Source organism: Pipistrellus hanaki, assembly GCF_964339955.1.
Source record: "Pipistrellus hanaki genome assembly, chromosome: 14".
Classification (NCBI taxonomy): Eukaryota; Metazoa; Chordata; class Mammalia; order Chiroptera; family Vespertilionidae; genus Pipistrellus; species Pipistrellus hanaki.
The window spans coordinates 53,115,691-53,138,000 of record NC_140516.1 but is presented as its reverse complement, the minus strand read 5'-3'; the positions used below and the strand labels follow the sequence as shown (position 1 = coordinate 53,138,000).

Here is a 22,310-nt window from a genome sequence, read left to right as displayed (position 1 = left end):
GCCCCACCTGCCCCGGGCTCCTCCTACCACCCGGCCAGGCCTGGATTCGCCAGCGGGAGGCGCTGCTGAGCCCACGCTCCACGGCTGTCGGGGGTCCGCCACGCACAGGGCCCGCTTGGGAGGTGGAGGGTTCAGCTGGCGTGACGGCCTGGCAGCCCCTCCCCCACCCTCAGGCTGCGAGAGGAACGGCACCGCCGGGCGCCGGGTCCCCGGAGCCTCGCCGTACGCCCTCCGGCGCTCCGGACGCGCCATGGCGGGCACCCCACGTCCCGTTTCCCAGGGACGCCCCGCAGGCTGGGCTCAGGGAGGCCGCCCTGGGCCCTGCGGCTGGCGAGCAGCAGAGGGAACGGGCTGAGGCTGCCTCCCCGGGCCCCCGCACTCAGCTCCCCGCGCCCACGCGGGTATTTATAGCGCCGAGCGCTGCCCTCTCAGCACGGTGATCGGCCACAGGCACAGGCGCTAATGAGCTGCCAGGCGCCTTTCTCCTAATGGAGCCGGTCCTCTTCGCTCAGCCACGTAGTTAATGGAGGATCATTTTCAGACACAGGCTCTGCCTCGTTCCCAGAACAAACACTAAGATAAGTGAGCCGTTATCCCCGAGCCCCCCAAGGAAGAGCCCGTCCCCGCGGGAGGAGGCCACAGGTGGCGACGCCGGCACAGCGAAGCCCAGGTGCCTGCAGGGCCCACAGATGAAGGTGCTTCCACGTGGGTCAGAGCCAGGCCCGAGGCTGCATCTTCCACAGCTCTGGTCGGCTCGTCATGCTGGATGATGGTGGTGGTGGTGGCAGCAGTGATAATAGCGATGATGGTGATGGTGGCGATGGTGATGTGGTAACAGTGATGAAGTGGTGATGGTGATGGTGATGAGATAATGACAGGGGTGGTGGTGATGATGGTGATGTTGATAATAGCAATGATGGTGAAGTGATAACAGTGATGATGGCGATGAGATAATGATGGTGGTGATAATGAAGGTGATGAAGGTAATGATGGTGGTGACTGGTGATGGCAGCTGCCATGCGCTGGCACCCACCCTGTGACCAGATGTGCCAGATGCTTCCACCCTTCGCTCTCTGCGACCTGCACAACCGCCCTCCGGTGGCTGTCACCCCTCAGCCGTCGGCGCCGAAGAGGCGGAGGCGTCTCAGAGGAAGGAGCTCATTCTGCCAAGGACCTCGTCGCCCAGCTGCGACCCCGCTCCTGCCCTCGGCGTGAGAGTGAACACAAACTCCTCTACAACAAGGAGGGAACAGCAGGGGCGCAGAGGGGTGCTGCCGGGCTCACCTCCCTTCGCCGAGGGCTCCCCGACTCCCGGCAGAGGCTCCGTCCTGCCCCCACAAAGCCCAGCCACAGCAGCAGCGGCGGTCAGGCCGAGGCAGAGGGCAGCTGCACTCAGCACCTGGCTCTGCCTCTGCCCACGGAGGGGGCTGGTCCCTCCGCCCCTCCCCGCCGAGGCTCTGCGGCCCTGGACCAGGCCTCAGACCGTGATGCCCTCCCCACACTCTCTGTGCTCGGGGAGGGCAGGGCTGAGCGGGGCTGCTGCGCGGGGTGGGCAGGGCGGTGAGGGGCACTGGGAGAGGGCGCACAGGGCGTGGCTGTGGCCTTGTCTCCCCCCTGACCCACCAGCACCACGACTGGGTGCCCCGCTGCTCTGCCAAAGCAGGAGCCCACAACACCCAGGGGTGTGGACCGAGCACCCCCTCTCCCGCCTCCTCCCGGGGCCTCCTTCCTTCCTCCTCAGGGCAGGGCCCGCACACCATCAGCTGGTTTCCTGCCTCGGGCCGGCTGCTCTGGAGGGCGAGGCCGTCTCAGGAGAAAGACAGAAGGTGCAGGTCCTGGGAGCGGCGGGCGACCACCCGCCCTCCCCTCCCGGCAGCCGGGCGGAGCTTGCTGGCCGGAGGCGAGGGCCGAGGCAGGGCGCCTTGCCCGTCCGCACACCTGAGACCGCTCCGCCGCCCCCAGGTCCGATTCCACTCCCGCCCGGGGCGGCTGTGCCCCGAGAGGGTTTTCATTAGAGCCTGCTCTGTGCGGTGGCAATCACACATGCGCCTCGGGGTACGGAGCGCGGGCAGCGGGGAGTGCCTGAGCCCCCCGCACCAGTCCCGGGACCCGGTGTTCCTGGGACTCTGTCTGCCTCGTGCCTCCTCCCTGCCAATGTGTCCGTCTCCCTCAGGGGGCCGCGGCTGACGCACACCCACCCGCATCTCGCACACAGTGGGAGCTTTGCTGAAGTGGACAGGACTGAGAATTGGGGTCACCTGTGTGGCTGACCACGGATTCTCCCTGGAAATTCTCTCTCTCTCTCTCTCTCTCTCTCTCTCTCTCTCTCTCTCTCTCTCTCTCACACACACACACACACACACACACACACACAGGCTTCCTGCTTCTTGCCAGAGCCCCGTGGTCCCTGCACAGCTGCCCGAGTGCAGGAGGCGGGAGGGGGCTGCGTGGGAACAGCTCTACCTAAAGGGAGACGCACCCTCCCTCCCTCCTTGCACCCGGTCCCGCCTCGGCTCCCCGCAGGCCGCCAGCAGCGCCGGTCCGGCCGCACTCCTGGTCCCCACAGGCCTCCGCCCCGGCCGCAGCCTCCGGGCCGGGCGGCGCCGGCTCCCAGCACAGGGGGCTTGGCCGGCGGCGGAGCAGGCAGAACCACGCTGTCGGAGGCTCTCCGGTGTCAGCCAAGCCTCGCCCGTCTCCGAAGCTGCTCCAAACCACGCGGCTGAGCGGCCGCCAAGTCAACCTCCTCCAGCGACTTCCGCCGGCCGCCGGCCGGGCGAGCACGTCTGTCTGGCGCTGCGGCTCCCGGGCCGGGCCAGGGCGCGCTCCCGCCGCCAGCTGGAGCGTCCGGTCCGGGTCCACGCGGAGCGGAGCAGCCTCATCAGACTCCTCGAGGGACGGGACAGAGCGGGAGCAGGAGAGAGGAGAGGGCCCCCCTCCCCGCGGCCCCAGGGCCTGGACGGCCGCCCGCAGAGGCGCCCAGAGCGGAAGCTTCGGGAGCGGCCCCGGGAGAGCGGGTCCCGCCGCACAGAGACGGCCGCACGCGGAGAACGCCGCTCTGTCCAGGCCGGCGGCCAAGACGCCGCGGCGCCGGCCGCTCCCTCCCGCAGCCCCGCCAGCTTCGGGCTCTGATCGAGCAGCACAGGAGGAGGCGTGCTGGGGGGGGGGGGGGGCTTGGGCTGGGGGGCCTGAGAGGGTTGGGGGGCCGTGCTACGTCACCCGCATTCCTGAGGCCAGAGGACACGGCAGGCCTCTTCCAGGGAGAAGCGGCCAGACGGAGGTCGCTGTCCCAGGGGGGAAACTGAGGCACGAGGCCACCTGGAGCGGGGCTGGTAAACTGCTCTTAAAGGGCCAGGCTCTAAATAGCCCAGGCGTTGCTGGCCCTCTGGTCCCTGTTGTAACAGGAAACAGGTGGCTGTGTGCTGTGGTCGCCGGCCCCTGGCTGGAGGTTTGAGGTGAGAAGACCCAAGAGCCATCACCGAGGGGAGTCCCGCTGGGGAGGCTCTGGTTAGAGATTAAATCTGTTCTTACAAGATTCTGTCATCCCACACAGGCCTGCCTCGCCCTCCACGGTCCCCGCGCCCCCGGCCCAGGCTCCAGGGCTGAGGCCGGGCAGGCCCGGTGGACAGCGGCTCAGGCTCCCTCCGTCCACCTACACCCAGAGGAGAAGCTCCGGCACTGAGCAAAGGCTGGTCCCGGTGCCCCCAACACCAGCCTCCAGAGAGGCCCCACACAGACTCCGAAGCCCGGGGCGGGACCGCTCTGCCCCTCACCCTCACCCTCCTCCCGCGGGCGCTCCGGGACCAGCCTCAGGCCCCACCCCTGCCCTGGGGAGGCGGGTCTCTCAGGGCCCGGGGTGGGCAGCTGGGAAGGCCCAAGGAGCAGAGGGCAGCGCCTTCATTTTCTCTCTCTCTCACACACCCCCGCCCCGCACGCTGAGCCGCAGGTGCTGCTGAGAACACGGCTCCTCACGTCCCGGCTCCCTGAGGAAGCCGTCAGCGTCCCATCCGGGCCCTGCTCAGTGTCGCCACTTCCACCGGACTTCCCGCCTCGGGTTAGTTCAGCCGACTTCATCCAGAACGGTGACAACGGTCCCCTCAGGCCGGCCGGACAGCGCAGACAGTGGCCACAGCGGCCAGAGGGTCACGTGAGATCCCAGCTGCTGTCCTGGGCGGCACTGACCCGAGCAGCTCCCTGTCCCACATCAGAGCCTGCGTCCAGGGCCGGTCTGTCCCATCACGGCTGCCACGGCCACCACAGCCGCCACAGCCGCCACGGCCGCCACGGCCACCACGGCCGCCACGGCCCACAGGGGAAGACTGCCTCGGCCACCCTCAGCCCCATGAGGCCAGCCCCGCTCCCCCCAAGCCTAAGGGGTCACCAAGATGGGATGGGCCTGGGACCCTAAGCCCCGCCCATTGGAAAAAAGCATGGGCCTCAAAGCAACGCCTGGCCTTGCCGTGGGGCCTGTGAGCTCAGCACTGCACACAGCCGGCGCTCCCTCAATGCACACGGGGGGGGGGGGGCAGAGGGGCCTGTGAGCTCAGCACTGCACACAGCGGCGCTCCCTCAATGCACACGGGGGGGGGGGGGGCTGTGAGCTCAGCACTGCACACAGCCGGCGCTCCTCAGAGCACACGGGGGGGGGGGGGGGCAGAGGGGCCTGAGAGCTCAGCACTGCACACAGCGGCGCTCCTCAGAGCACACGGGGGAGGGGGGGGCAGGGGGAGAACAGCGCCCAGGCTGTAGCTGCCGGAGCCGCTGGCCGCAGAGGCTCAGGCCCGCGCTCCTCTAAGGCAGGGCGCAACCTGGAGCCACGACGCCGTTTTCCAGGAAACCGGAGGCGGCGGCCAAGCCCCAGGACCGGCTCCTCTGGCAGTGCTGCCTGGCCTGTGGCCTCCTGGGCCGTCCCACCGCCTGGCGCCCTCCGGCTGGCGCTCCCTGCTGGAGGCCTGGGGCCTGCGGGGGTCAGCCGTGCAGGCCTGGCTCGGAGCCGGTGGGGACGGACCACAGCCCGGCCACGGGGATCCCGGCTGCCTTTGCTGCCGTGGCCACAGCTCGCCGCTCTCAGCGAGCACAGAGCCCGGCCGCCGCCCCTCCCCAGCCTCCGAGGGCCCGGGTCCCAGCGCGTGGATCTCAGCGGCACCGAGCCTGTGCCCGGGCCTCCGGCTCTCAGCTCCCGTCCCAAGCCCGGGGCCAGAGGACCCTGCTCCCAACCCCGGGAGGGACGAGCTCAGCTCCTCGGCTCCAGCCCCGGGCGTGGCGGCCGAGACCCCAAAGCTGCTCCGGGCCCTCCTGAGAGGTCCCTCCCGGCAGCGCCCGTGGAGCCGACTCAGGAGCGCCGGCCGGGCCGACCCGGCTCCAGGCCTGAGTGTCTCACACGAATGCCCTTTTTAATCCTGCCCCGAGGATATGTCTCCTGTGACTTTTAGAGAGAGTGGAAGAGAGAGGGAAAGACAGAGAGACACACATCGACTGGCTGCCTCCTGCACATGCCCAACCAGGGCTCGGCGGGAGGAGCCTGCAACCGAGGTACGTGCCCTTGACTGGAATCGAACCCGGGACCCTTTAGTCTGCAGGCCCACGCTCTATCTGCTGAGCCACACCTGCTAGAGCTGCACACAGCCATGTCATTATTTCCCAGCCGATGCCACGCGGCACAGTGAGGGCGGGGAGTGTTAACAGCGTTCTCGTGGGTTTCCATCCCACTGCACTCCCTGCACCTGACCCAGCCCTGTCTGCCGCAGCCTCTCACTCAGGCGCGGGGCCGGTGTTCGGACACAGGTTCACGCTCACAACCACAGCCGTTGGCTGTCACGGTGCTGGGGCTCTGCCCTCCGCGCTGGGCCTTGTACGTGGCCCCGAGAGGACTGTGCCCCCTCGTCAGCCCGAGGCCTGACCCTGTCCAGACGCTGTGGCCGCTCTCCACGGCCCAGGACGAGGGCGGAGCCTGTCCCCCTGGCACAGGCCCCGCTCCACCAGCCCCGCTGCAGCCCGGCCCACTCGCTGCCCCTGCCCTGGCAGCTGCAGTGCCGGGCGCCCCCTCCCTCCTCCGTGGGCCCAGGAGTCCAGCTGATCAGAGGCGAAGGCCCGCGGGCCCCCAGGCCCCTCCCGCGGTGGCTCCGCAGAGCGGGGCTGCAGATGCCTCCGACACCGCCCGGCGCCCACAGGCCACGGTGCCCTCGGGCCGCCCGTCTCCAGGGCCTGTGCCCGCACCAGAGCGAGACCCGCCACCCAGGCTGCTCCCAGCACGGCCGGGGAGTGGAGGGCTCCTGTCTGGGCACCTGGCTGAGGCAGCAAAGCCCCCGCTCTCCAGAGAGCCCGGGCACCCCGCGCTCCACGCCTCCACCAATCACTGCGGCTCAGGGAGGCCTCCCGCGTGGAAGCCACCCTGTGGCTGACCCGCCCCCGGTCCCTGTGAGCTCCTCCCTCCTCTCCCGACAGCAAAGCGCCGGGTCGGCATCGGCCGATCGAGTCCAGGGACGCGAGCAGAGGGCGATGCAGCGGGGGCAGGGACCGGGGTCTCCACGGGGCACTGTGGGGGTGCTCCTGCCTGCTTCTGGGTCAGGGTGGGCTGTGGCCCTGAGATCCTGCACCTCTTCTCTCTGGGGGGACGGCCAGGCGGGGAGGGGGACCGGGAGAGAGGAAGCGCTCCGGGATGGAAGCGGCACGTTCCTTCCGGAATGAACCGGGCCGGCGGGCAGAGCAGCCCTGGCCGCCAGGGAGTGGCCTGCCGAGCCTGCCCAGAGGCGGCCAGGCGCTGCCGGGCAAGGCCGAGCGCTCACGGCCGCGGGGCTCCCTCCGGCAACGCCGGTGCTCACAGACCGGGGCGGCCGCGGTCCGGCCAGGCCTCCCGGACGCCGGGGCCTCGAGCGCCTCATTCTCCACTCGCACCTGCCGGCCCCGGAGGGACAGGTCACGGCCGGCCCTGCCTCCCTGCCCTCCCGCCTCCCTGCCCTCCCGCCTCCTGCCCTCCCGCGACACTCCGGCTCAGAGACCTCCTGACAACGCATCGCTCCGAGTTCATCTCGTTCAGGCCAAGGCCAGTGTGAGGCCAGGCAGGGCTCCGAGTTCATCTCGTTCAGGCCAAGGCCAGGGTGAGGCCAGGCAGGGCTCTGAGACGGCGGGGACAGCCGAGTGACGGGCGTGTGGCCTGAGGCCACCTGGCGCACAGCCCGCCGGCACAGAAGGCGGCGCGGGGACCGTGGCCCAGCGCCTTGCTGGCCTCACAGGTTTAACCAGAGAATAAGGCCTCGGCCACCTCCCGTCATCTGAAGCCATAGCCCAGCCTGACCGCAGGACCAGCCCGTCCGAGGGCGCGGGTCCGGCCTGTGAGCATCCTCATGGCCGCTGTGGGGAGGTCCCGCCAGGCCCTCAGCACCCGAGGGAGGGGGCACCAGGGTTTGGTGTCACCGGTCTGCTCGCCAGCACCTGCCTCTCGCCCCCTACCTGTGCCTGCACCCCGCACTGTTCACAGGGACAACCTGATTCCAATGGAGAAAAACTGACACTCGGACAAAAACCTCGCCCGGCCTGTGTGGCTCAGTGGTTGAGCATCAACCAATGAACCAGGAGGACCGGGGTCAGGATTCGACGCTGGTCAGGGCCCAGGCCCGGGTTGTGGGAGGCAGCTGGTCCACGATTCTCTCTCATCATGGATGTTTCTCTCTCTCCCTCTCCCTTCCTCTCTGAAACCCACAGAACATGAATTTTTTAAAATCTCATCTTTCTTTGGACAAGATTTAAGACACGAGGCAAACCCCCACTCCTGAGGGCCTGTGAGACGTGCCCGCCGGCCCCCGCGGCCCCCCCACCGCCCCGGCGGCGCCAGGCCCTTACCTGCGCCATCTTGGCCAGGTCCAGGGAGGGCCTCGGCTCGGGCCCCTCCTCGGGGCGCCGCCGCTTGACGCCGGCCTTCCTGTCGCTGAGGACGCAGGGCTGCGAGCGGCTGCGGGCCAGCCCGCCGGGGCGCCGGGCCAGCTGGGGCGTGGAGGCGGGCGAGCTGCAGGCCGAGAGCGCGGCGAAGGCGAAGTGCTCGTGGGAGCAGGACAGCGGGCGCTGCATGTCCAGCTGCCCGCCCGCGGGGCCCCGGCCCGGGCTCCAGGGGTCCCCGGGGCCGCAGGCGGCCGCCCCCGGGCCGGCCGGGCCCCCCGGGCGGCGGGGCGCGGCGGCGGGGTCGCCGGGCGAGGCGCGGGCGGCGGGCCGGGACGGCAGGCTGAAGCTGGAGCTGCGCTGCACGGGGCCCGGGCCGGCCGCGCGGGGCACGCTGCCCCCGCTCAGGCAGCGCCGCTTCTCCACGGGCGTCCAGACGCGGGAGCCCAGGGGCCGCCAGGACGGCCGGCCGCCGGACAGCCCGTCGGAGAAGGACAGGGAGCGGCACTGGCGCTTGCTGGGCGGCGCGGAGGGGGCGCTGCGGCGGTCGCTGAGGCTGAGGTCCCGGATGAGGCTGGTCACGGTGCCCGCGGAGGCCGCCTCCGGGGGCCACAGCGCGCCGTCCGGGCACCGCGCGGGCAGGCGCTCCCAGAGGCCGGCGCTCGGCCCGTCCATCTGGAGGGGACACTTCCTGTCCAGGTCGCGCCATCTGTCATTTTCTGGACCAAAAGTGACAAAGAGAAAACGGGCGTGAGCGGCCCTCCCGCCAGCCAGCCGCTCCCTCCTCTCCGGGAGCCGGCTTCCCCGGGGAGGCCCCCCTCACGGAGGAGAAACAGGCTCCGGAGGGACCTCAGCCAGGGCGCCGAGCTGGAAGCACAGCGAGGCCCCAACCAGGTCCCGGGCCCCGAGTGGCTCTTCCCAGCACACTGATGCCCCCAGGGGACCCCAAGCAGTCCTTCCCCCCTCACCCCGAGTGCCTCTCCCTTAGGGAGGAAACCCACCGCCCGCCCGCCCCGGGGCAGAGCTGAGCACCGCCCACACCGCCCGCCGCACGGGCAGGGCTCTCAGGCTGGGACTCAGCCCTGGCCGGCGGCCGCCACCAGATGGGTGCCTCAGGGGGTCAGGGTTCCTGGGGCAGGGGATGCTGCCTGGGTGCCTGACCTGAACCCACCTTAAAAAAAATAATAATATATATATTATTGATTTTTTACAGAGAGGAGAGGAGAGGAATAGTTAGAAACATCGATGAGAGAAACATTGATCAGCTGCCTCCTGGACATCTCCTACTGGGGATGTGCCTGCAACCAAGGTACATGCCCTTGACGGGAATCGAACCCGGGACCTTTCACTCGGCATGCCCATGCTCTATCCACTGAGCCACACTGCCTAGGGCCCAAACACTTGCTGATAATAGAAACAGGTGTTCTATTGATTTACGTCCCACCCACCGAAATGCCCCACAGCAAAAAGCCCAGCTGCCAACCATCGAGCCATCCATCCCCGGCCTCCAACTTCTCCTCTGGGACCAGGTGCCACGGGGCCAGACGGCCCGGGCAAGCGGCCAACTGAGGAAGGAGCCACGGTGGCCCCTGCTTAAGCTGCACCCACAGAATGGCCTCTCCGGCCCTGGCACTGGGGAGACCAGAGGACCGGCTTCCTGTCGCGTTTCCCTGGAATTCCCCGTCTCCAGGGGAAGCGCGGAGGAAGGGGGATTGGGAGTCGGTGAGCGTGGCCACTGTGCTCCCGCCGTGCTGTCCCGTGGGCTGGGGCCTCGGGGCCTCTCGGCCTCCTGCCTGGTCAGTCCCACGTCCTCGCCGCCTTCAGAGGAGCTCTCAGGCCCACCCCTGCCATAGCCTGTCCCCTCCGGCCGCTGCCCACGGCCCCGCAGAGAGCACGCCTGTGACGTCAGGAGGCAGCCGAGGATCAGGCCGAGTCAAAACCGCCTGTGAAAATACCCCCCAAAAACCTGCAGAGTCTTCTCAGGCACCAGAAGCTCAGTGTGAGACTGAAGCGCGGCCCGGCCAGGAGTCTGTGGCTGAGCATCAGCTCACGAACCAGGAGGTCCAAGTTCGATGCTGGGTTGCGGAATCCTCCCCAGTCGGAGGTGGGGTGTGCAGAAGGCAGACAACCGATGACTCTCATCACTGATGCTTCCAGCTCTCCCTCTCCCTCTCCCTTCCTCTCTCTGAAATCAATCAATCAATAAACATATTTTTTAAAAATAGAAAAAACAAACAAAAACCCCCTGAAGTTTGATGAACCAACTGCAGCAATGAGGGCGGTTAGTAACCTCCATCGGCAGAGTGGGCGTTCCGTTTGTTTCCAGGTGAACACAAACCCCACGGGGACGGCTGCGTGGCCAATCTGAGGTGCCCGCCGCCTGGGGGAACCGCCCACTCTCCCGGGGCAGCCCCTCGGCCTCAGGGGGAGAGAACCGGTCTGCAGGAAGCAGCGAGTGACAAGTGCAGACAGAAGCTCAGAGCAGGCCCAGGCTGTGTGCTTGGTCTCACCTGTCTTTTTTTTTTTAATTAACATATTTTTATTGATTTCGAGAGAGAAAGGAAGAGGGAGAGACATCAATAATGAGAGGGAATCATGGATGGGATGCCTCCTGCACGCCCCCTACTGGGGATGGAGCCCACAACCCGGGCCTGGGCCCTGACCGGGAATTGAACCGTGATCTCCTGGTTAAACCGCTGGGCCAGGCCAGCCGGGCGATCCGCCCTGTCTTTGCGCCCAGCACACGCCCCCTTCCCGGGCCAGGCCAGCCCAGCCTGTGGGTCCCCGAAGCCCCGCCCCCGGGCCGGGGACAGGTGTGCGGGGAGCAGCGGGAGACGGCTGAGGACCGGCCTCTAAGTACCGTCCCGCCGGGCCCCAGGCGCTGAGCACGGCTCTGGAGCGTCTGTCAACACGGGCAGGTGGCCTGGCTGCCAGCGGGCAGATAACCTGTCATTGTTCTATCTTTATCCTCGGAGGATGTGTAAGAACAGCAACAATGGGCTACGTTCAGCCTGGTGTGTGTGTGTGTGTGTGTCCCTCCGCTCAGGGCACGGAGACCTGCCGGTCGGCCACCAGACAAAGGAGACAGGAACAGAGGTGATTTTGGCCTGACGTCACGTCACGCTGCGCAGAGGAACGGGCGGCTGGAGAGGGGACACCCGCCCTCCCTCCTGTCACTCCTGCACAAACCACAGCGACCGAGGCCACAGACTCGGGTCCGCTGAGCCGGCAGCACGAGGGGGCGGGAAGGGTGCGGCCAGCGCTGAGCTCAGCTCCGCAGTCCTGCAGCCTGGGGCCCTCGCCGGGGATGAGGGGACAGCGGCGTGGTCAGTCCCTGCGGCTGTGGCTGGGACGGGAGCCTGTATGCTGCACACCGGATCCTCAGTGTGGTTTCGGGGCCCCGGCGGGAGCGTATTTTGGGGTGTCTGTTAGAGTGCAGAGCCCTGGCTCAGTCCCTGACTTCCAAACGAGCTCCGGGGTGGGAGCCGGCATGTTAGCTCGCTGCCCAGGCGTCTTCCTGTGAGGGGGCGAGAGCCCACCCGGGACCCCTCAGCCCGCAGCCCGGAGCGCCGCCCCGGGAAGCGTCGGGTGGACGGCCGGTCCCCGCGCAGCTGGGCGCTGAGCCACTGCCCGGCGTCCGTGCTGCTGTCGTGCTGGGCCGATAGCAAAGCAGAACCACGGGGGAACCACCCCACCTCCACCCCAGGTGCCTTTCTCGGCGGGGGGGGGGGGGGGACCCCAGTGGCACAGGTGTTCTGGGGGCGCCCACCGTCTGTGAGCAGGGAGGGACCGCCTGCCTCCCCCCCCCCCCCCCCCCGGCTCCTGTGGCTTCTCAGGGAGGTTTCTGACACCACGCTCCACAGATGTCAGATGTGGGCTCCGGGGCGGGGACACACACACACACACACACACACACACACACGCCACCAGGCCTGTGAGCTCAGGGGGTGGCATGTGGCCTGGGAGGTTGGGCACCCCAGTTCCAGGCCATCCCCACAGGAGCATCGAGTGTCCCTGTTTCCCTGCCGAGCCCATCTTTGGGGGCCGAGGTGTACACAGGAGTGTGTGGGAGCCATGTACTCAGAGGGCCTGCCTACAGACGGGGGGCGGGGGAGCCTGGACAAACACACAGAAAGCACAGGCGCCATCCGGCTCCCCACTGGCACACGGGCCAGGGGCCGTCCAGTGCCTGAGGCTGAGCCTGGGAGCAGCCTCTGCCCCCGGCTCCCCACTGGCACACGGGCCAGGGGCCGTCCAGTGCCTGAGGCTGAGCCTGGGAGCAGCCTCTGCCCCCCCCCCCCCCCCCCCCCCGCCTCCAGCACACGGGGCAGGAAGGTGACGCCAGCACTCACGGGGCTCAGTGCTGAGGCCCCTGACGGAGGGCGAGGCCTCGGGGTGCAGCGAGCACAAGCTCGAAGGAGGAAACACGCAGAGCATCACACGCAGCCTTTAACCCCAAACGCTGCTCCATCTGCCCTGCCCCGGCCAGGGACGTCCCAGGGCCCACACCTCCCAGGTTCCCAGGCAGGGGACGCGTGGCCGGGTCTCTGTGCCCGTCCCGGACGCCGCTCACGGCGATGCCCACGGCAGCACCAGCTGCCAGAGAAGGCCCGCGATGCGCAACTCCAGGCCGAGCTGGGCGGGGCCTCCACACACCCAGGTGCTGACACCTCGGGGAGTTCACACCCAGGCGCTGGCTCCTCAGGGAGTTCACACCCAGGCACTGGCTCATCAAGGGAGGCCCTGCTGGCGTGGCTCAGCTGCTGAGCATTAACCCGTGAACCAGAGGTCAGGGTTCGATTTCCGGTCAGGGCACAGGCCCGGGCTGTAGACTCAATCCCCAGTGTGGGCGTGCAGGAGGCAGCCGGTCAATGATTCTCTCGCCATTGATATTCTTCTCTCTCTCTCTCTCTCTTACTCTCTCCCCCCCCCCCAAAATCAATAAAAAAATATGTATTTTTAAAAGCTACCACATCTCAGAGAGAAATCTTGGTTTCTCCCTAGGACACCAATCCCGAGTGGCCCCGGGAGCCCCTTCAGGCAGGAGGAGATGTCACAGCCACGAATCAAACACGGCCGAACGGGCTTGTAATTAAAACGCCGACAGACTGAGCAGGGCGGCTGTGATACTTTTACGATTCCTTTCTATGCATAATGTATGACCCTCACACTGCCTGTGCCCGCAGCCTGGGGAGTGATTTACATTAATAAATAATTTATTGCCATAACTCCTGAAGTAATTATGGGTTTCCATCCGTTTTTTTCTTTTCGGCGGACGGATGGTTTGCTCTGTCCGCAGACTCGTTTCCACGCCTCTTCGCAGCAGCCTTCGCTGCGGCCACTGGGAGCGCGTCCCGGGACATCGATTCCCAGGCCTTCTCCTCGCCGGGGGCTGGAGCGAGTGGGCCGTGCAGTGTCCACTGTCCCTGCAACTCGGGCCTCATTTAACGGGGGCACTGACGGGGGGAAGGGGGCGTGGGAAGCAGCCTGCTCTCACCCCCACTTGCCATTTCACCAAAAAACATTCAACCAGTCCAGGATGGCTGTGTCATGTGACCAAGCACTTCCCACGGCAAGTGATGGGGGGGGAGCCGAGCACCGGGGTAGGGCAGCCCCTCCTCCCCTTGCCGCCCCCACTAGAAACCCCGCCGGCCAGGCCACACCCAGGAAGCGGCCGCTGGACCGAGGTTTCCGGTATCACACACACTAACAGCGGCGCGGTGGCTCTGGCCCCACAGGTGTGCTGAGGACGGGCTGGTAACCAAGGACCAGAGGCGCAGGTGGCTCTGCTGGAGGCGGCCCCGGGGACAGGCCCCGGCTCCCCTCGGCCGCCTCCCGCCCACACCTCGCCCACCTCCCGCCCACACCTCGCCCACCTCTGCTCCCTCCTCTCCTCCCTGCGGGAAAGCACAGACCACTTCTCTGTATCAAGTTCCCAAAATGTGGGAGGCGGGGGGAGGGGGGCGGGGGGCACAGAGGGGCAGAGGGCCTTCGCCCCGCCCCTGGGACAGAATGGAGTACTTACAGTGACGCGGGGTGAGCCCTGGACGGGGTGAGGGAGGCTTTTCTGTCTGTCTGTCTGTCTGTCTGCTTTATGCTAATCCTCACCCGAGGGTGTATTTCCAGTGATGCTTTTAGAGGGAGTGGAAGGGAGGGGGAGAGACAGAGAGACATGGATATGAGAGAGACACGTCGATGGGTTGCTTCCTGCATGAGCCCGGACCAGGGGCGGGGATCCAGCCTGCAACCTAGGTACATGCCCTCAACGGGAATCGAACCCGGGACCCTTCCGTCCACGAGGCACGCTCTCCCCACTGAGCCACACGAGCCAGGGCAGCGAGGCATTCTGCATTTGGGCGGCTTTGAAAGAGGAAGCGAATAGGCCGGGGCCCTCCAGCCCAAAGGCACCCTCAGGTGACCCTCAGCGAGGCCCTGGCGGACCTCGGGGAGTGACGGAGCTGCGGGCCCAGCTGCCAGCTCTCCCCGGAGACCCCGGGGCCAGGCCCAGGCCACGGGCCCTGTATCTCCAGGAGACAGGCAGGGGTGGTGATTGTAAAGATGTGGCGTTTATCTCTGCCGCGCACTGTCAGGCTCTGGAAGGACCCAGACCCCAGGGACAGTCTGGCCGGACCCGGAGGGGGGGGCACGCCCGAGAGGAAATCGAGCTGCCGGGCTGCCCTCCCGGCCCGGCCCGGGGCGAGGCCGCACCTCCATCCGGCTGAAGCGGGCGGAGGGTCACCGCAGCTGCCGGCACAGGCGCGGGCCTGGGAGGCCGCGGCCAGGGCAGGAAGGCAGGAGGCAGGAGGGGCTGAGCCTCTGGTTCCTGCAAACATCGCCATCAGCACGATGACCAGACCGAGGCTCAGCACACTGGTCCCCAGCCCGGAGGCCGGCTCGCTCTCTCCCGCACCCAGCACCGCCGGCCGTAGCTGCTCAGGGAGCACCTGTGGGCCAGGCCGCGGAGAGGCCCAGCGGAGCAGCGGGCAGCGCGCGGCCGGTGGGTCGGGAGCGCTGAGCAGAGGAGATAAGCTCATGAGGGAGACGCCGAGGGGAAGGACCAGGGCACTCCACGCCCCTGCTCCCCGCGCTCCCTCCTGCAGGCGCGGCCTGTGTGGGCTGCAGAGCAGGAGCAAGGCGGGACCCCGGGGGCAGATCCCCTGGCCGCTCTGCCGGGCCCTGGGCCGGGGGAGGCCTCCGTAGGAAGCAGAACGCAGGCTCCCAGCTCAGCCCGGCTGGCATCCAGAAGGCTCCGTCTCTCTACCTGACTGTCCCAGGGCCTCTGCCGGCTCCCTGGGCCTGAGGGTCTCCCCCACAGCGACTGCCTCACCTACACTCGCTCCCCAAGCCCCTCTGTTTGGACTGGCGTCTCCTGCAGGGACCGGGATGCCTGCCTTAGGCTCCGCCCTCTTCCTCACCTGTCAATCACAGTGCTCACCTGGCCAGCCTCCTCACGTGATCTCACACAGCCTCCCAGCAAGCCCACAGGCAGGTGCTGTCAGAGTAGCCACTTAAAACGTTTTTTGTTTAGTCCCCACCCAAAGATATTTTTCCATCCACTTTTAGGGAGAGTGGAGGAGAGGGGGAGAGACGGAGAGAGAAACATCGATGTGAGAGAGGCACATGGATTGGTTACCTCCCGCACGCACCCCGACCAGGGCCAGGGGTCGAACCTGCAACCTAGGTACATGCCTTTGACCAGAATCGGGCCCAGGACCCTTCAGTCCGCCGGCAGATGCTCTATCCACTGAGCCACACCTCCTAGGGCCATAGTAGCCATTTCACTATGGGGAAACTGAGGCTGAGAAAGCTAAGCCGTTCAAGGCAACTACCGTGTTTCCCCGAAAATAAGACATCCTCCGAAAATAAGACCTAGCGCATGGAAAGATAAGACATCCCCTGAAAATAAGACCTAGCGCAACTTTGGGAGAAAAAATTAATATAGGACAATGTCTTATTTTCGGGGAAACAGGGTATCTGCCCCACCTGGCTATGGTGCTCGCGGCTCTGAGGCCCGGGAAGCCGAGAGGGTGGCCCTGAGGGTGGGCTGGTCCTCCACCACCCGGGTCCCAGTCCAGCCGGCTCAGAGCTGAAGCCCAGGCCAGGCCGAGGGGCCGGGCCCGAGGGGCCGGGCCCCAGGGGCCTCCCTCCAGCCGCACAGGGCAGTGTGGCAGGATGGGCCCTGTGGCCGGGCCGCTGAGGTTTGTAACCACCTGGGGGCCTGTGTGGGGACGGGGGAGCCAGGCCAGGGGATCCCGCGCCACTTCCTCTGCTGGCCACGCCCGCCTCGCTCTCCCTCCCTGTGGCCTGTGACTGAGAAGCAGGCACCTCCTCCCCCCGACCCGGCCGCTCTGCCCACGGGCCTGGGGCACCTGGCGAGGCCCAGGTCTCCCCCAATGAGAGCAGCCGGACGCTGCTGCCCTCATGGAGGCCCTGCGGGAGGGGCGTGGCCCCCGCACCCACCGCCCGCAGCCCCTCGGGAAGTGGCCTCGTGGACCCCCCGCAGGAAGGCTGAGGAGGGGCCCGCGAGGCAAACACATCGGAAAGCCCGGGGCCGCCCTCCTGGGAGCCTGGTGTCCCCGAAGGAGGAGCCGGGCAGACGGGGAGGAGACCGGCAGCACTCCGAGCAGGAGGGATCCCAGCCCCTCTTTTCCCCGATTTTAACCCCCACCCGAGGGTGTTTTCTCTAAAGATCCTTAGAGAGAGCGGAAAGGAGGAGGGGGAGAGAGAACCGAGCCGAAGCTGTGGCCCTTCGGAGTGCGGGCCGACACGCTAACCGCTAACCACACGGGCCGGGCCCTCCCGGCCCCTTTGGAAGAACAGTCGTTCCGCTCCCATGAGAGCGAGGGGGACCAGGGCTCTGGACGGGGCGGGGGGAGGGCGGGGTCCCACGGAATCACCCGGAAGCACACGCAGCTTCCACGCCCCGTCACTGTTACACCAGCCACCCCACGCCCGTGCCACCAACCAGGGGCGTCCGGCCCCCGAGCGATCGGCATCGGCGGGGAACGGCGTTCACGCTGCCGATGACCCCGGCGAGTGAGAAAAGCACCAGGGTTGGTTTCTGTTTGCGGTTTTACGTGCCCCTGTGGTCGCCCTGGGCTGGGCCAGGAAGACAGTGCGAAGAGCAGACAAGCACCCCCGTGGGGTTCCTGCGGGCCGGGCCGGGGCGGGCTGAGTTCTGTGCTCACCGCGGTGCGCGCTCGGCAGCAAACAGCCGGCACCGCAATCACCGGATGGAGGCTCGGTGCTGTCCGCAGCCGGAGCTGCACTGAGCCTCACTCCGGCCCGGGCTCAGCAGCCCGCACCGCGGACCCATGCCGCCGGGACACAGTGAGCCCCTGGCCGCCCGGCCGCCCTGCCCTCCGGAGGACACAGGCCCGGGGGGGACGGGAGGGCCGCCCTCGGTGACTCACCCATCACTCCGCAGGAGAACAGGGTCGGGCCGTGGCTCATCTTCTCCGGCGGGCGCTGCGAACAACCAGAAAAGCCGTCACCCTCCGGCCTCGGAGCCACCCTCCCCCTCGGCGGCCGCACAGCCGGTGCCCGGGAGGGAGCGGGGGCGCAGGAGAGGGACGCCGCCTGCCACCCGCGGCCCAGCTCTCCGCCCGAAGTCTCCGGGGGGTCATGGAGTCGGGGCCTCCAGCACCACGAGAAGGCCGTGACCTCTGACCCGGGCCCTCCGTGGAGGGGTGCGGGAGGACGATGATGTGTGCAGGTGCCGGGGTCGGGCGAAGCGAGGCCCTGCACGGCTCAGGCTGGGAGCGGAGGGACCTCACGGGCAGGACGGACCCCGAGGGAAGGGCCGCGGCCCTGTGCCACCCAGGCAGCCCCTCCACACCGAAGCGGAGGCTCGCAGGCTGGCATTGCTCTCGACACACAGAGTACGGCGGTGGCTCCCTTCCCACCGGGGCTTCTCCCTCGCCCCCACCCCTGGCCAGGGCAGAACGCCAGGGCCCCGGGGAGAAAAGGCCGGGGGGCCCAGCAGAGCCCCCTGAGCGTGGACCACCGGGGCTCCCTGCGCCCGCGGGTCCCCTCAAGAGGCCTGGACTGGCCTCCGGGGAGGAGGTGCGTGTGGCCGCAGGAAGAACCCCCCAGACTGGCACTCCCCCTCCCCACCCCTCCACCCACCTGCACCAGCCGCTGCCCGCGGCCCACTGCCCGCGGCCGGCTGTGGGGCTGAGGGCGCAGCGGAGAGAGAGGGTCCCAGCCCGGGAGGCGCCGGACACCGAGGCCCTGACTCCCGAGGGGAGCCCAGGCCCTGGCCCTTTAAGGCTGGGGAGGACGAGGGCGGGGCCCACTGGGAACACCTGGCCCACCCAGATAAGAGGGGTGCGAGCGCAGGGCACCCCACCCTGCCCCAGGCCGTGAGGGACCTTTGCCCTCAGTGTGTGGCCAGGGGCACAGGGGGCCGCCGGCCACCGTGGCTCTCAGGAAGCTCACATTGCGTGGACATCACAGCCACGTGGACAAACCACGACCCCACAGGAAGTGGACCGGAGGAGAGGGACCCACCCTGAGGGTGCTGGGGGGCAGGGCTGGCTTTTGGGGGAAACTGGTGCTGAGGGACCAGAGGAGTTTACGAGGGAAAAAGGGGTGCAGTCCTCCCCGGCTTTAAAGGGCCAGGGCCTGGGTTCCCCGCGGGAGTTTCCATCTCTTTTTTTTCTTTCTAGCGGACGAGAGGGAAATAAAAAGGAATCGAGGCCCCATCGTGCTTCCTGCGCCCCGTCTGAGGCTGGGCCGCCAGAGCACCCCACCCCACAGCCTTCTAGGGAGCAGGCCAGGCACCCCTGACCCCTGACCCGGGACCCAGCACTGAGGTGCGCCGGCCCCAGGCTGCCCAGAGCGGTCAGACTCCCAGCGTTGCCGAGTGAGATAAAATTCCTGCAGTGTGTTCCTAACGGGGACACCGCGCCCCGCTTCCCCCCGCAGACCCTAACAGGGCGAATGGGGCGACCGGGCGGCGGGAACCAGGGGCGCCCAGCTCTGAAGCGGCACCGGGAGGCCGTGGCCGGGAGAGCAGAGGCAGAGCCGGCCGGAAGAGGAGGAGCTGGGGAAGGAGCCGCCGCGGACATTCAGCGGGGCCTGGCGCCCGGGCTGGGGAATTCTGGCATCTCTGCCCGCCCAGGGGCGGCGGGGGAGGCCTCAGACCCTGCACCTCCGAGTTCAAGCTTCAGGGGTCCTGGCGGGGCGTGAGCCCCATGCCAGCTTGTCTCCGGGAGAGAATGACCGCCGGAGTCCCGGCCGCTGGGGGCCAGGCCTGACGAGGCCGGATTCTCCCTTCGCGGTGCGGCTGCTGCAGGCGGGAGGGCCAGAGGCTGGGGAGGGGTGAGGCCCAGACTTCAGGGGGCCGGAGCCGCGGGGAGAGGGCAGCCTGGCGGGCGATGTCACTCTGAGCAGAGCACCCGGGGGCGGGGGCAGGAGCTGGAGCTGTCCCGGAGGTCAGTCATCCGGGCGGCCGGCCGGCAGCTGACGGGAGAGCGGCAGGAGGAAGAGCCGGCCGCAGGCGGAGGGAAGCGGCGTGCAGTGGGGGAAGGAGAACCGAGCCGGCGGCTGCCATTGTGCAAGCCCCGGGCTGGCCGGGCACAGCGGCCGGGCACAGCGGCCGGGCACAGCGGGCCGGCACAGCGGCCGGGCACAGCGGGCCGGCACAGCGGCCGGGCACAGGGGGCCGGGCACAGCGGGCCGGGCACAGCAGGCGGGCACAGCGGCCGGGCACAGCGGCCGGGCACAGCGGCCGGGCACAGCGGCCGGGCACAGCGGGCCGGCACAGCGGCCGGGCACAGCGGCCGGGCACAGGGGGCCGGGCACAGCGGCCGGGGCACAGCGGCCGGGCACAGCGGGCCGGGCACAGCGGGCCGGGCACAGGGGGCGGGGCACAGCGGCCAGGCACAGCGGGCCGGGCACAGCGGGCCGGGCACAGGGGGCCGGGCACAGCGGCCGGGCACAGCGGGCCGGGCACAGCGGCCGGGCACAGGGGGCCGGGCACAGCGGGCCGGGCACAGCAGGCGGGCACAGCGGGCCGGGCACAGCGGCCGGGCACAGGGGGCCGGGCACAGCGGCAGCCCTCCTCGGGACGGGGACAGGGAGTGTTTTCCTCGCTCCCAATCGCTCCCGGGAGCAGGCACTCCCTCCCGTGGTCACAGCTCCCCTTTTCAGAAAACAGAGTCAGAGCGGCTGCTGGGAGGCGGGGGGGGGGGGGGGGCTGGCAGGCCGGAGCGCGGGTCGCCCCCAGGCCTCTCCTCAGCCAGCACTGCCAGGGCCCCGTGACTCCCCCGAGTTTGTTATTTTTTCACTCTTCCCCAGGACATTGACATTTCCATTGATTTCTAGAAGGGAGGGAGGGAGGAGGCGGAGTGGGGAGAGACACATCCCTGGTTGCCTCCCACACGCACCCCCGCCGGGGCTGGGAGCTCGCAGGGAGGTACGAGGCCTTGACCAGGAATCAGACCCGGGACGGACTGACCCTCAGTCCACGGCGACACGCCAGCCACCGGCCCCCGCCAGGCTCCCTGCAGTTTCACTCTCTCCCCACAGCGGAGCCTCGGCCCCGGAACCCCACTGGCCTGAGGGACTCCCATTTCCCTCCTCAGCTTCGGGCCCACTGCGGCCGGAGCCCGGTCCGAGGAGGAACAGGAGAAAGGGTCCCACTTCCTGCTGTGACCTGACTGCACTGAGGGCGAGCAGCTGAGCAAACCCGGCTGACGCCCTCTCCCCGCCTCAGCGCACACCCCTCCCCATGTCATCGCCAGGCTGGGTGACAGGGTCCTTCCGGGCTGTTTAGTCGGAGCCCACCCCCTCCCCCTCCCCCCCGAGGCCTCGCCAAGCCCTGAGGGCCCTCCCGGGAGAGCCGGCTGGGCGGGTGGAGGTCTCGGTGCGGGAGACAAGGCCGGCACCGTGTCCGGGAGCCGTGACCTGTGCCCCCCCCTCACCCCCGGCTCTCGAGTCACCGATTCCTGTCTGTACGACACGCTGGGGGAGAGACAGCCTCCTGCTGCCCCTGGGAGGGGGGCGGGGGGCTCCAGGGCAGGGAAGGGTGGCGGGACCCCGCCTCCTTCCCACTGCGTGGTGCTGGCGGAAGCAGGCCGGCTGGGCGCTGGCCAGCAGCCTGTGACCCCAGTTCTCTCCGAAGGGGGCGGCCCACAGCTGGCTGTGCATCTGAGAGCCAGGGGAGGGGAGGGGAGGGGCAGTCACGCCCACAGTCCTGTGCTGGTGGGGGCCTGGCTGCTCGCTCTGGGGACAGGGAGTCTGGGAGGAGGAGGCGTTAAGTGTACAGGCACTGCCGCTCGCCCCGCCCCGTTCCCTGGACGGTTCCTTCTCTCTCCAGATGCGCCTGCCTCCCCTGCCCCTCACCCCCGCCAGGCTGGGAGCCGACTCCTCCGGGCAGCCGCTCAGCCCACGGCTGTCTGAGCAGCAAGCTGACCAGGCCACGTGCCCTGGCACCGGCTCCGGGGCCAAGCCCAGCCAGGTCTGCCCACAGACGGGCCCTGGTCAGGGGCTGAGCCCACAGCACAGCTGGCAGCGGGCAGATCCTCCGGGGACCGCAGAGGCCCTCACCCCGAAGGCCACCCCTCCGCGGACCAGACCGAGTTCGCTAGATGTGGGCTCCGGACCCCACAGGAACCACCAGCAGCACAGAGCAGCCGCCGGGACCGGGAACCCGAGTTTCACCCTACCCGTCCCCTGGGCCCCATCGGGCACAGGCCGGGCCTCGGCCTCTGCAGGTTCAGCAACAAGCCTCCGTTTCCCGGACTCTGGTGCAGGGGTCACTCCACACACCAGGCCCAGAGCGGGAGGGGCCTGGGCGAGGAGACGGCGAAGGAGGCAGAGAGAGTGTGTGGGAAGGAGGGGAGGGGAGGGGAGGGGACCTGAACTGCAGGCCGCCTCCTGCTGAGGGGAATCTCCGGGGCAGGAAAGTGGGCCAAGCCCTGAGGCAGCCGAGCCGAGGGCAGAAGCATGGGGAGCAGCAGAGCCGAGGTCCTGGGGCCGGAGCCCGCGGCCGGGACACCCTGGAGGCCGCAGCTCGGCGGGCCTGGGTGGGAAGCGGGGGCAGGCTCAGACGAGGTCCTGGGGCCGGAGCCCGTGGCCGGGGCACCCCGGAGGCCGCAGCTCCCGGGCCTGGGTGGGAAGCCGGGGCAGGCTCTGAGCGGAGGGGCCGGTCGGACTGCGCTCCTGGGGCTGCGGGTGGGGAACGGCTGAAGGAGCCAGCAGCAGGGCCGGTCCCAGTGTCCTGGCAGGGAGGACGGCCCGGTGGGTGCTGAGGCAGCCAATGCGGGCACACGGAGGGCCAGCTGGAAGGCAGCGCTGGGCAGAGCCGCCTCACCCGTGAGCACTTTGTCCAGCCAGGGCCAGGCGCTGGCAGGTGTGGGGAGTGGACACGGGTCCCGTGGCTCCTGCGAAGGCCAGGCAGCTCTAAGCAGGTCTCTGGGGAGCGATAAAGGGGG

At 68.6% G+C, this 22,310-nt stretch overlaps 2 protein-coding genes across 4 annotated transcripts in view; one reads left to right on the top strand and one right to left on the bottom strand.

Annotated features, from left to right (window-relative positions):
- FAM53B (family with sequence similarity 53 member B) overlaps nt 1–22,310 on the bottom strand; it is a 44,315-nt gene that overhangs the window by 9,541 nt on the left and 12,464 nt on the right. For 2 of the 3 annotated variants that reach the window (XM_084904564.1, XM_084904566.1), the window contains 2 exons: nt 17,283–17,337; nt 7,837–8,588 (listed from right to left, as the gene is read on the bottom strand). In XM_084904564.1, coding sequence (XP_084760690.1) covers nt 7,837–8,588; nt 17,283–17,337 — 807 coding nt within the window. Of the gene's footprint in view, nt 1–7,836; nt 8,589–17,282; nt 17,338–17,997; nt 18,042–22,310 lie in introns of those variants that run through there. The other variant, XM_084904565.1, reaches the window with a different exon arrangement.
- On the top strand, nt 760–6,923 carry LOC311632663 (uncharacterized protein; the record flags this gene model as incomplete). The annotated part of the gene is made up of 3 exons (XM_084904379.1): nt 760–848; nt 2,470–4,534; nt 4,728–6,923. 2 exons carry the CDS (start codon nt 760–762, stop codon nt 3,449–3,451), a joined length of 1,071 nt encoding a protein of 356 aa, XP_084760505.1. The 3' UTR covers nt 3,452–4,534; nt 4,728–6,923.